This window comes from Equus asinus, chromosome 11 (genome assembly GCF_041296235.1).
Source record: "Equus asinus isolate D_3611 breed Donkey chromosome 11, EquAss-T2T_v2, whole genome shotgun sequence".
In the NCBI taxonomy this organism is placed as follows: domain Eukaryota; kingdom Metazoa; phylum Chordata; class Mammalia; order Perissodactyla; family Equidae; genus Equus; species Equus asinus.
The window spans coordinates 39,340,804-39,355,382 of NC_091800.1; the positions used below are offsets into that span (position 1 = coordinate 39,340,804).

Sequence of the window (14,579 nt, forward strand, 5' to 3'; positions counted from 1 at the left end):
ATTGAAGATGAAAGGGAAAAAAATCTTATATAAAAATAAAACAACACTATTTTAAAGTATAGTCATGATGACTCAGTGTAACCAACCTCAAAATGATAATTTAATGATAGGGGGAACAAGCAGGAGAAAGCAAGCTTGATAAAAATCTTAATTTTAAGTTGCAACACAGCTAATATATAACACTGGCAAGTCTTTTCACCTCTTCAGACCTCAACGTCTATAAAACAGGAGGCTGGAACAAGATGATTATCAAGGTGTCTCAAAGATTTTTTTTAAATGTATTCATTTTTCACCCTCATTGCCAAGAAAGAGACTATATTTCTAATTTCAGAGTCTAAAATATGAGATGAACTGAACTGAGTGATTAGGATGAGAAACTGAAGCTACTTTCACAATATGCTGGAATACAGAGCTCTAGAATAAATCATAAATATACTCTCTAGTCACAAGGAATACAGTTTTCATTTTACATTTTGACATTAAACGGAGAATATAAAAAATCATGTTTATAGTTTTTAAAAGCCCCTTGGACTTAATTTAAGGCTAGAGTTTCAACATATATTTTAAATCAAGAGAATTTCCCATAAATATCCTTAGGTTTAAAAAAAAAGCAAGATGGACATTAAAGGTTTGTGAGTAATAATAATGTGACAAGGTGGGACATTGTCTTTCCCCTGCTTTTGCACAGTATAAAAAATCCCCTCCAAAGAGAGTTCCCTCTGAGAGACAGTACTCACCACGACAGCAAACTGCTCGGGTTCACATAAGTTGTTATAGTCACTCTTGAACTGAGACAATGAATTTAATTGTTCTTGATCAGGAAGATGCTTTATTAAGTTCTAAAAATTAAAACCAAAAGAAAATATCTTCACTTAATGTGTTTGAGTTCTAGGAAAATTTATCAATAAACTATGGGAAGGAAAGCAGTGAAGAAGTTAATCTGTAGTATTATTTCTAGGTAACCTCCCTTATACTAAGCCATAAGCTACAGTCTCTGCATCTTGAAAGCAATTTCCTCTTCTCTATCCAGAGTTATTATATATTCAAATCAAGCACTACTGAATGTTTATTTGATTAGCTACATAATTGAGAAAGAAGAATTCAACCTATACCAAAGGAACAGCTTTCTCACCTGGATAAATGTGATCAATTACATTTCAGCTTTAAGGAATTAAATGTCAGAAATTTCAGGCAAAGCCAAATATATTTTAACACTTCACTCAGGGGGATAAAAGAAATCATCATATTGCTACTAAAAGGCAAGGGAAAGAATAGAAAAGAAATCAAGGGAATTTTAATGACAGTGCTTGCAAGACCTAACCAACACGATTATGGTTTTAATAATAAAAATGAAGTTCTCTCTAAAACAAAGACAAAGTAAATTTTCTGATGTGAAAGAAAATCTGAAAAGGCATTGAAGACACAGAATGATATACTTTGCAGATAAAAGCATACAAAGAGATCCTTTGGGCTGTAACATCCTTTTGCCTGCAGCATTTGCAGTCCACAAACCACGGGTTCATTTGGTTGTTCTTGCTCCTTTGTCCATGCATAGGCTTTCCCAAATCACACACTTAGACCCAAAAAACCCTCCAATGGAGAAAGACCAAGGGAACACAGAGAATTATGCTTTTCTGTTAAAACAAATGATTAAACCGTCCCTTGGATAAAGTCTATATGGAACTTCTGTATCAAAATATAATTGACTCTAATAGTGTTACAACAAGTTAGTGTATTGATATTAAAGTTAAGAAAAAAAAAGAGTATTTGGTGCTTACAAACTCAGATTATAGCATCAGTATATTCTCTACAAGCCCAAGGGGCAAGTACAAACTATAATTAAGCCTACATCATGCTATATAAATTTATGGGGGAAAAAAAATCCCCCAAAGGTGTTATTAGTTAAAAATGCTGTTAGAGAACATTACATATCAAAGTAGTTAGATCAAAGAACAAGTTTTTAACTCACTGTGTACCTTTGGATAAAAACTTGGTTGACTGGCCAAAAACAAACAAACAAGAAAAAGTGGCAATTTAAGATTATCCCTAAAAAATTATTCACTATTAATGCTACCAACTGAATAAAAACATCACTGATATATGATTTCCCACATAAAATTGCCTGAGACCAAAAGACTTGGTTATGTTTTCTTTTTATCATTCTAGTTGACAGCTGGATTATTTGAGTTATTTATTACACTGGGCCTCTGAATGTCTTCAGCATTCTTTTGGATGACCATCAAATCCCTTTGAATATTTTTAGTTAATATATAATTAACTTTTAGACTTTCATCAGAAATTTATTAATTTTTCACTTCATTATTTCTGCTTCCTAAAGTAATAAAACTATAGTGCTTTGTAAGAGTACAGGCCCAACCTTCCTTTGTCTCTCCCTTTGCCAAGTCTCCCATCCCAACACAAATCCTAAGGTCTTATCAGACTAAACTCGTCATAGCTGCCCCCACACACCCAGCTTTTCCCTCACAGCTCAAGGTATTACTACTGCCAGAATAATTGCTCCTCGCTACATTACCCACACAATCCCTCTGCCCTTTTCTATATCCACACCATATTTAATCTCTCAGTACCCTTCCCTCCACACATTCACACACCTAGCACCTTATCTAGTTCTAAAACAACTTTAATATAGCCATATTTATCTTGCGTTATAATTCTATATGTAAATGTCACCTCCCTTGCCAAACTATAAATTCCAAAAAGGTAAAGTCTACGTCTAATTGAGCCTAATACAATGCCTGTGCAAGGTGGGCACAAGAAAATATTTGCTAAATGAATTAATTAATAGAACCCTGATGTGGGGCCGGGCCAGCCCAGTGCTGTAGTGGTTAAGTTCGCGTCCTCTGCTTTGGCGGACCAGTGCTGTGGGTTCGGATCCCAAGTGTGGACACACACACTGCTCATCAAGCCATGCTGTGGTGGCATCCCATGTACAAAATGGAGGAAGACTGGCACAGATGTTTGCTCTGGTACAATCTTCTTCAAACACAAAGAGGAAGATCGGCAACACATGTCAGTTCAGGGCCAATCTTCCTCACCAAAAAGAAAAAAAGACGACGACGACTGATGTGACAAAGGTAAATGGGTAAAGAATGAGGAGGGAAAATGACATCAAAAATGGCATACTACTGAAATCTTGTTATATATAAATCAATAACCAAATACGCCAAAATAAAATGACAGTGAACAAAGCCAAATCACTAAAATGATAATTATTGCAAAGTAATGCTTTTTCCATGCCCTGTTCAAAAAAATAGGAAGTTCTTCATTCTACAATTAGGAACATATTTTTAAAACTAAAAATAGGACTTCAAACAGCATGAAATTCTTCTTTTTAAATGAATATATGAACACTTTGCATATATCCAAAGATTTTTATTTTCATAAAATCGATTTAATATTTATTAAGTGTTGTAGGCAGAATAATGACCCAACCTCCCTCAAGATGTCCAGAACCTATTAAAATATTAGATTTGGTGGCAAAGGGAGTTAAGGTTACAGATGGAATTAAGGTTTCTAAGAGCTGACCTTAAAATAGGGAGATTTTCCTGGATTGTCTGGATGTATCCAATGTAATCACAAATATCCTTAAAAGTAGAACAGGGAAACAGAGCCATAGAGAGAGAGGAAGATATGACTATGAAAGAAAGGAACAGAGACATCCAACATTGCTGGCTTGGGAGATGAAGGGCAGTGTCCACGAGCCAAGGAATGTGGGCAGCCATGAGGAGATGGGAAAGACAGAGAAGCAGATTCTTCCCTAAAACCTGTGGAAAGGAGTGCAAGGCTACCAACACCTTGACTTTAGCACAGTAAAGACCATGCCAGACTTTTGTTCTACAGAAATGTAAGATGATAAATTTGTGTTGGGGCCAGTCCAGTGGCATAGTGGTTAAGTTCACATGCTCCACTTCGGCGGCCTGGGGTTCACAGGTTTTGATCCCAGGCACAGACCTACAACACCACTCATCAAGCCATGCTGTGGCAGCATCCCACATACAAAATAGAGTAAGATTGACACAGATGTTAGCTTAGTGACAATCTTCCTCAAGCAAAAAGAGAAAGGTTGGCAACAGATGTTAGCTCTAGGCCAATCCTCCTAACCAAAAAAATAATAAATAAAAAATAAAAATAAATAAATTCGTGTTACTTTAAGCCACTACATTTGTGGCAAATTGTTATAGAAGTAAGAGAAAACTAATATATGAATAAATTATATGAAGCTGAATGTTCTTTGGACATGAATTTAAAAATGCAAACACTGTTTCCCCACCTCTGTACAACAAAAGCCACACGATCCAAAACATTCATGTATCAAGTTAAAAGCTACTCCATAAACATTTAATAAACGTATTATAAAAAATACAAACATGTATTAAATAGAAAAATTTTCTTTAAGGAATTTGGAATCTATTCCCAACAACAGGGCACATACACAGTCAACAATAAGACAGACAAAAACCTAGGAAAAAGAAACTGCTGGAGAAAAAAATGCTGAAAGAAGAGTTGTTGAATTAGGTGGTTTATAAGTCTCAGAGACTCACACAACAAATCACTAACAGGATTATATGACCACCATATTAGAAAACAAGATAGGAGAGGCAAAACCAAGAACAACTTTTAAGGATACCATTTATTGATGGACTAAAATGTCTAGAAAAATTTTAATCATTTGTTGAAGAGAGTAAACTGAAGATAATGTTCTCTCACTATATAATTTGTGGTTTGATTCTCCAACTTCAAGTTTACCAAAATACACATTATGGACATCTTATGTGGAATTCAGTGAATAACTCTGGCACCACACTAGGATTCCTTAAATAGCACTGTGAGTAGAAACCATTTAAAAAATCTTCCAGCCTTGTGAATGAATTCAGAATACTACGCAAACAACTTCTAGTATTTATAGGAACACAAATGACTCAAGTAAGAGTTGTTAATAGAGGTAAGTCTAAAGAGAAAACGCCCTCAATTTTCTATACCAAATAATAATACACCTTTACATGACATATAAGCCTAAGAAAAACATGCTCTAAAATACACAAATAAGTTTAAATTAACGTATTACTAGTCTTAACTGTAGCAAAAACAAAAACATATATGTAAAATTAAACAATCTGCCTTTCAGAAACAGTCATTTAAAATAATTGAAATGTAATCATTTTGATAGCATTATATTTAGTTTGCAGTTAAGAGAAGATGCAGAGTTTCATCTCCTGGCAACGCAGAAGTTATGCTAAAACTAATTATGCAGCAATGATTTTCCAGTTGAATGATTTGGTTTAAGAATTTTGCTTCACTTACAGATTTCTATTTAATGAGAAGCTTGCAATGAAATATTGGAATTTAAGCTCTCTGCCTGTTTTTTACCTGAATCATAGACTCTGCCAACTGTGTTTCATCCACTTCCAATATCATCATTTTGATTTCCTCATATGGCACCCGAAAAGAGCTCAGGAAAATTGCTAAGAGGGGGGGAAAAGAGTATAAGGTAAGAAAAGAATTTGAGATATAGTTCTATGTGTAAAATTAAAAATAATTCATAAAATGAGATTTTAAACATATAATTACTGTGTGAGAAACTTTCATTAGTACATACTATATCCTTCTCTAGTTTTAGAACTAGTGTTTAAACAATAGTCCTATATTATTATGCTGGTCCTGAGGTTGATTTTTAACACTTAGCTATTAGCCTATCATAGAAATGGTGCCAGTTTTCATGTGATTTAAAAAAAAAAAAGTATGTTTAGTATCTGGAACGACAAGAACCATAAAGCCCCAATATGTGCATATATGTCTAAACATGTGTTATTAGCTTGTAGAATATCTCCCAGCCCCACTAAATAGTTCAAAAAATATTTTAAGAAAACTGCTAAGCAGTACATTAAGACTTTTGCAAGCAATAATAGCACTTCACTGTTCAAAAATATTGTAGACAATATGCCAGAGAAATAGCCTTTGCATGTAACTAAAGCTTAAATATCGAATATGAAAATACAAATTTTCATGCAAAACTATCCAAATGGATTAGATGGGATAATATGCTATTACTGAGAATTCCAACATTATTTACATTTTCTTTTTGGTACTTCATATATCTAGTGTTAAAACATAATGATCTTCTCAAAAACTACCGAGGCATATACGGATATTTTCACAGCATTAGATTTAATGCTGTTTCCCCCAAATTCCACTAGTATATTTCTTCTCTCCAGTGAGAGATGAAACTTCTCAAACACCCTCAGAACATGCTACCAATAGCCCACTAATTTATATGCTGAACTTATGTCATTTTGCCTGTAGAAATTTTCACATAAAGATATTTTTTTCAAAAGACTCAGAAAACATGATCTGCCTTTTTCCTGGAATAAACTGTCTTCCTGATTCCTGAGGATACCATGTCTCATCTACAGATGAATAACGAGGGTGGTGTTTGTATTCTTATCACCAGCTTCATTTACACATTTCTGAACTCAAACCGTCATAAATATGTGATAACAGTGCTAGAAATTATAGACAGGTATAATCCTGAATATCCCAAGAACAAGATGAAATTAAGGCTCTAAATGATATTGTAATAGACAGAGATTAATGGAATTATAAAAGGATAACCCTGTAGTAGACATGAGAGCATAAAAATATATTAACTATGTGATCAAGATAATAAGTAATTGATGGGGAGAGAATACAACCTAAATCTGTACACCACGTACAAAACTTGCATGTGACTGTAGAATTAAATGTAAATATTAACAAAAAGGAATACTAAAAGAAATTTAACGTGGCAAATTAGCTCATTTATGATTAGGGAACTTCTTAACCATAAAAATCATCGGAAACCATGTGAAAAGACCAATTATCTGACAACATAAAAGGAAAATCACTAATGTCAAAGCACTTAAAACAAGTGAAAAGCAAGGATGCTGGGGGAACAAACTTGCCTCAAAATTCAGAGCATTTTTTTGCCTTCATTTATAGCACCATGAGGTCCAAATACAAAAGTGAGAAAAATGTATGTAAACTCAACAAAAAGAATAAGGAAAAGAATAATGTAATACGTTCAACCTCAGGAGTAAGCAAATTGAGAAGGCAAATTGGTAAGATGTATCTGGATTGTAAAGTTAGTAAGATGAGTAACATTAATCAGAATCCTTGAAATTATTGATTCACTTTGAGAAACAATGATTTTCACTCAAGAAACCACTCTATAGATACAATAACAAAACACAGAAAATAGAAAGATAAAAAAGACAGAATACTCTGAGGCATAACATACCAATTGCAAGAGAAATAAATGATAGTTTTATATCTCAGGCAGTATGGCAAACTAGAGAGAAACCTTTGAAATATCTTTAAAAAAAAATTTTTTTTAATCTTTTTTTTTTCCTGAGGAAGATTCGCCCTGAGCTAACATCTGTTGCCCATCTTCCTCTATTTTGTCTGTGGGTCACAGCCACAGCATGGCCACTGACGAGTGGTGTAGGTCCGCACCCAGGAACTGGATCTAGCCACCAAAATGGAGTGCACTGAACTTAACCCCTAGGACACAGAGCCAGTCCCTATTTTTAATCTTAAAAGCATTTCTAAGCTGTCCTAAAAGGAAGGAAAGCAGAAATCCTGGGAGAAAATGAAATAATTATTTTTTTAAATGAAAGAAAAGTTTGAATTATCAGCCAGGGGGAGAAAAAGACATTATTAAAATGAAACAAGAAGATTTGAGGGAGAAAAAAAGAACTTTTAGAAAAAAAAAAATATATATATATATTAAACTACTGAAATTGAAAACTCAACATAGGGATTAGACATTAGATAAAGAGAAAATTGATGACGTAAAAGACATTGGCAAAGAAGGTACCCAAAACACAAAGACAAGGAGATGGAAAAATAGGTTAAGAGACACAGAAGATGAGTAAGGATACCTAGGAAATGTCTACTTGAAGTTTCAAAAGGAAATCACAATAAGAACAGGAAAGAAGCATATTTAAACAGAAAATGTCAGAGAATTTTCCAGAATTATAGAAAGACAAATTATCAGAACAAGGAAGCTTAACAACCCTCAAACATGATAAACTTTTTAAAAAGCCACACTAGATTCCTGTAAAACACTAAGCCCTGGTGAGGTTTAGAGTGGGAGCACTAATGGTGGGAGAATAAACTGGTCCAAACACAGATCAGGTATAGACTTAGAGCAGGGGTCACCAAACCTCTTCTGCAAAGGGCGACAGAGTAAATATTTTAGGTTTTGTGAGCCATGCATTCTCTGTCACAATAACTCTGCTACTGTAGCACAAAGCAGCCATAAAGAATATGTAAACAAATGCCGTAAGTTCTAATAAAATCATGTTTAAAAACATAGGCAGTGGATAAGATTTAGCCTAAGGGCCATAGTTTACCACGACCTGCCTTGGTACCACCAAAAAATGGGAAACAACCCAAACATCAACCAAGGGTTGAATGAATAAAGTATAATATTCAAAGAATGTTAAACTAAACTGCAATGAGAATGAATATCCTACAGGTAGATACATTAACATGGTATGATTTTATTTATGTAAAATTCAAAGTCAAAACCAAACAACTGAGGGCCAGCCCCAATGGCCTAGTGGTTAAGTTCAGCGCACACTGCTTCAGGGCTCAGGTTCCCAGTCACGGACCTATAGCACTCTTCTGTCAGTGGCCATGCTGTAGCAGTGGCTCACATACAAAAAGAGGAAAATTGGCACCAGATGTTGGCTCAGGGTGAATCTTCCTCAGCCAAAAAAGAAAGAAAAAAAGAAACACCAAACAGCTTATTGTTTAGGAACATGTACATGGTTGGTCAAACTATAAAGAAAAGGAAGGAAATATTTCACCCATGATTCAGGATAAGGTTAATTCTCACAAGCAAGGGGAAAAGACTGGAAACGGTCATATATAAGTCTCTAAAGTATTAGTAATGTTCCATTTTTTTGGCTACAGGTGTTTGATTTATATCATTAAATCATATCATGTATTTGATATATTCTCTCATGGGTAATATATGTCATAATATAATTAAAATAATTTTAAATGAATAATATGAAAACAAAATGGACTGGGAAAAATAGCTGGCATACTCTATGGTAAAGCATTACGTTTACCCAACTAAGGTCTCGCCCCTGTGAGGTACTCTCTAAGCCCTTAGAATGTCCTGCCTGATAAGAGTGTCTTTGTTTACTGGGGGGCACAGGGCCACACCAAGCAGTCTATGCTAACAATGTGATTTATGGTGGGGGTGTTGGGTCACACAGTATTAGCTTGACCTCTGGAGGGGTTGGAAACTGAGGTCAGTCAAGCAGGGGTTCAACCATCAGTAAATGGTTTTACTGGTGTACAGTAAAAACTCTGGACACCAAGGCCTGGGTGAGCTTCCCTGATGGGCAATAATCTGTGAGTGTTGTCACACACACAAGCTAGTGCTGTCCATGGCTTGCTTCACTGGGAGAGGACAACTGTAAACTTCATGCTTGGAACTTTCCTGGATTCTGCCCCACATGCCTCTTCTTTTGGCTGGTTTTAACCTGTATTGTTTTACTGTAATAAACCATAACCAGGAGTAAAACAGCTTGCAGGAGGTTCTGTGAGTCCTTCTAACAAATAACCAAACCTAAGAGTGGTCTTAGGGACCCCTTAACTTCGCAGATAAAAAAACTGTATCATCTCATTTATACAATTAAGTAAATAAATATTGAGAATAAACATAAATAAGATGTATAATTAACATAGCAACAAATAACACATGAAGAGTGAACTATGTTTTACATAGTTTATGAATAAGTTCTTTAGAAAACCTTTGCTGTAACACTAGGGCAAAAAGATTTACAGAAGTGTTGAAAATGGCCTAATGTATAACACACAATTCAGAACACAAGCAAAAACCTTTTTTAAAAAAAAAATATTTAAAAGTTTCTGAGAATAATATGAGATAATCATTCAAAGCCTCGAAAAGACCCATTAAAGTGAATCTTTTTACTAACATGCATCTTATCCTTCAAAATGTGATGATATCGACCCCAGTGGGAAGCTTGGAGTTCAGTGAAGGAGTGTAAAGCGTGCAAATTTTGTAACCACTCACACATGTTTTCTGCAAGGGAACTTATAAATATTTAAACCTTTACATTAATTCATCGATTCCAGGGTTCCTCCCTTTACAGCTCTAATACCCACTACAAAAAGTCTGGTAAAGCACATGAAGCTTGTACAACTGCCGAGCCATCTCTTGATCCTAGAACGGCTGGAATTCTAATCTTTTATGCTGACTCCAGAATCTGTGCCAAAACCTCTACGAATGCATAATATAGGCAACTTAACCCACCTTGAAATAGGTAAACAAATCAGTGAATTTTAGATCCTTTCTTCACAATTCTACAGACCATTTCAGTTAAGAGAAAGTATCTTCGATTTCTAAGTGACAAGATAGAGTCAACGTATGAGATATATTCAGTATATCTCAAAAGACTCCGAATTTCAGAGACAAAAACCAGCCGTGAATCAAACTATAATTACAGTAAAGATTATAGGCTGCTAAAGCTTCTTAAAGCTTAAATTATAACACTTGTTACAATAAGAAAGGGCAAGAATAATTCTAGAATGGATTACATCATAATATGACAGGGGATAAATTCTGGACCTTTTGATCTTATACTTTAAAACATGTTTAACAATTAAATGAATGGATATATATCCTCTAGCTAAAGCAAACAAGACACACAGTATTGTTCTCTATGATAACGTAATTTTGTTATCTCAAAACAGGAATAGATATACCCTTTAGCTAGTGGCCATTTGCGAAATGAACAACCTTATTAAGTCCCTGAATTGCTACACCCACCAGATTCTCCACCTATAACATCAGTGCTACAACTATGTGGTAGGGCTGTAGTAAAGATTAAAGAGCCAAATGCAGAACTAGCACAAAAAGATAACCAGTAATTATTAACTATTACAATTAAATTTGAAATCCTATTTAGCACATGTTCTGTAACATATAAATAATACTAAAGAACCCTGTCCAACAAGTCAATTATTCAACTTTGAGATGGATATTTAGACAGTAGCTTAACATGACTGACCCATCTGAAAAGAATTCTATTCAAAATGGTATTTCTGCAGGACCCCTAACAAGGCTGTTTAGATTCAAGGCGGGCAAATCGTAATGCAGGTCAGGGACATCTTTCAAGAAAAAAATCATCTCTTTCAGATGACAGAGTACAGAGCTTTTAGACATTATCTAAGTTAATCATGCTTTGAGCTGAGACAGTGTTCCTTTAGGTGGGAAACTTCCCTGAAGTAACATGTATCATGTAACAATCCTCCAAATTTCAGTGGTTTAAGCACACAAAAAAAATTATCTCCAATTCAGACTGCACGTCCATCACACATCAGAAACACAGGGCTCTGTTTCCTATGATCCTCACATCAGGGTGATGGACACCATTCTAACTGCCATTCTGGGTGCAGGGGAAAGAGCACTGGAGCTTCTCGCACCAGCAATTAAATGCTTCCACACCAAAGTGACCTCATCTCCACTTACAGTGACACTGGTCCAAGTAAGTCACATGGTGACACCCAGCTTGAAAGAGATAGGAACATGCAACCAACTTATGATCAGAAATAAAAAATCACATATTGGCCATAGCATTAATGTCTGCACACCATCCATGGGATACCAGCAGGCCTACACTGCAGAAAATGGATGGCCCTCTGTCATGGTATGAAAGGAAGGTGGTTCCAAAACTCACACCAAAGGAATGTCAACTCTGCCTTCTGCACACATTGCATCTAACTTAACTCCCCCTTTCGTTAACAGCATGGATCTTTATCCTCTCACTGAAGAACTGTTTTGTTCCAATATTTGTTAAAAGCTCACTGGAGGCATATAGTAATTGAAGAGCAGACTAAAAGCCATGTTAACTCTTCATGCTTCTAGATTCTCCACATTACATCTCTCTTGCTCCATCAGAAAGTAATATATACAGACATATTATCTCAGTTCCAAGCAGAACTATCTTTGACGCATTTAAGATGCAGTTAGAAATGAGTTAGAAGTAAAACTATTTGCCCTCTTCTCCCACAGTAATTCAGTCAGGAAGATAATTCAACACTGAGTATTTAGCTCCTGTAACAGTAATTAAATCTAAAATATTTCCAGTCGGTACTTTTGAGGAAAGGCTTTGAACTGCTCAGATGGGACAATGGAATTCATTTTATTCATCATCCTTGCTTCCATTAATATTCCAACCTCCTTTGTGTGTGATCAAGTATTACAAATAATAGAGATTCAGAGGAATAAAAAAAATAATACACCACCATTTTTGTTTTTCAAAATATGATGTCATCACCCAAATTCTTAATTCTTTATTTTTATACTTAAAAAAGAGACTAGAAAGGGCAGCTTTCTTTTCAGTCACAGGAGATGTATTTTCATTCTCAATCCTTTTCTTAGCTGTATTTTCCAGTATGCATTAATCTTTGGAAGAATTTAACTCAAAATTTGCCTAAAGGAAAGTTATCTTTGAATTTATTATGCAAACACTAAAAATAAAATGAAAAATAAGTCATAAATAAAATGAAATAATTAACAGAAACCACCTCCAGTGTGTTTTGCTAACTTAATAATACCAAAATTTGATACTTACAAAGGTTCTGGGCAATTTTAGAATCTAGAAATTTAAGTTCTTTAATTTTTTTCTTAATAGCTTTCTTCTCTTCAAAATCATCTTCTTCCCTTTTCTCTGTAAAAAGAAAGGATAGATCCATGTTAGGGTCAGGATGGCATTCAACTGAAAAAGGACAGGATGTGACCTTTCTGTCATCAAAAATTCGAAAAAAGAAATCTTTTAAATCACATAACCGTAAAAATAATAAGAGACATCCCAGGACTTAAACTATTCCAAATAGGCACTGGTGGCTCTTATGCAAGAAAAACTAAGAGTAAATATTTGAAGGTCTAACAAGAAAAAGAAAAACTGACGTGCACTATGGAAGCCAATACCATCAGGTGCGAGAATAAGTGCAGTTAGCTCATTTGAAGAGCACACAGGACACAATGATAAAAATAAATATACTTACATTTAGAAAAGGTTAAGAAGTTAGCTCCAAGAGAGCCAAACAAAAACACACACAGCTGTTTTATGTTTGATACACCTCATAGACCAAGCTTATTTAAAAATATAGCTCATATGAACCTAGAAGAGTAGACTGTCTACAATTTGTTTTCCAAATCTTGGAGAGAGAGTCAAATTTTGATACTCAGCTTATTACGAGTGTTTTAAAATCAACAAATGCATTTAACCTCTCTATCCCTGGTTAAAAAAAAAAATAAAAAATAAGAGAATAAATATGTCATGCTAAACAACATGTGACCAGCTGTAACCAATACTGTGGCTATTTCAGCTGTCCTCTCCTTTGTGTCCATGGACAGCCCTTCTGATTAAAGTCAGTCATCTTTACAAAATTAGGATCTTGATAACAAAGAACAATGGAGCAAAGTGTTCAGTTAGCAATGTACAAATAAATCACTAAGGCTAGGGGAAAAAAAACTTCAAAAAGCATCTTCATACATAAGATGGCACATTACAATTACATTTCTTTTATATCAGAAATGCATATTATAATTATATGCTTTGGTACATAGTGTGAGGCAGAGATGAAATTTTAATTTTTTAAAAAAATTAAGTATCTCTGTACCATTTTATGAATAATCAACCATCTTTCTCAACTGACTCTACATTACACTTTTATGTTATACGTGCTTTTCTGGGTTTCTACTTCTGTTCCATTGTTCAATATACTACTCCTGAACTACTATCACCATCTTCAGCACTGCAGATTTATGATATATTTTATTAATTGGTTTTTTGAATTATTATTCTTCCTTTTCTAAATTTAATTCACTTTAACTCATTTTTCTGCATGAATTTGAGTAATTCAAAAGTTCCAAAAATAAAATCCATTAGAATTATATTTGAATTGCAAGGCATTTGTAAATAGACTGAGAGATTTGATATGTTGACAATTTTCAAACTTTCTAATCATGAAATGACATTTGTCTATAATTATTCAACATAACACAGTATTCTTCATAGACAACCTGCATATTTACTGTTAGTGTTAGGTAATTTATGTCTAAATTATACTAAGCATTGTGGGTGGGGGTTAGAGATTGGTTAATTCTACTCCCCCCCCCATACTTCCTAACGAGTTACTGCTGTAATATAGAAACTTTGCTAAATTTTGCATATATATTTTATCATCAGCCATTTTATTCATCCTTTCATTCAAATAAGAAATATTGGTTAAGCATCAACTAAAAGGGACTGTGCCAGGGAACACAGACACAACACTAAAGAAATAGAAACATCCTGTGACCATTCTGGTGGCACAGTGGTTAAGTTTGCACACTCTGCTTCAGTGGCCCAGGGTTTGTGGGCTCGGATCCTGGACGCAGACCTAGACACAACTCATCAAGCCATGCTGTGGTGGCATCCTACATACAATATGGAGGAACAGTGGCACAGATGTTATCTTAGCAACAATCTTCC

At 34.7% G+C, this 14,579-nt stretch overlaps 1 protein-coding gene across 1 annotated transcript in view; it reads right to left on the bottom strand.

The window, feature by feature from the left end:
- DIAPH3 (diaphanous related formin 3) overlaps positions 1 to 14,579 on the bottom strand; it is a 489,528-nt gene that overhangs the window by 243,601 nt on the left and 231,348 nt on the right. Inside the window, exons 18-20 of the mRNA XM_070480866.1 lie at positions 12,675 to 12,770; positions 5,389 to 5,483; positions 738 to 839 (exon numbers count right to left, since the gene is read on the bottom strand). Of these exons, the coding sequence (XP_070336967.1) occupies positions 738 to 839; positions 5,389 to 5,483; positions 12,675 to 12,770 (293 nt within the window). The remainder of the gene's footprint in view (positions 1 to 737; positions 840 to 5,388; positions 5,484 to 12,674; positions 12,771 to 14,579) is intronic.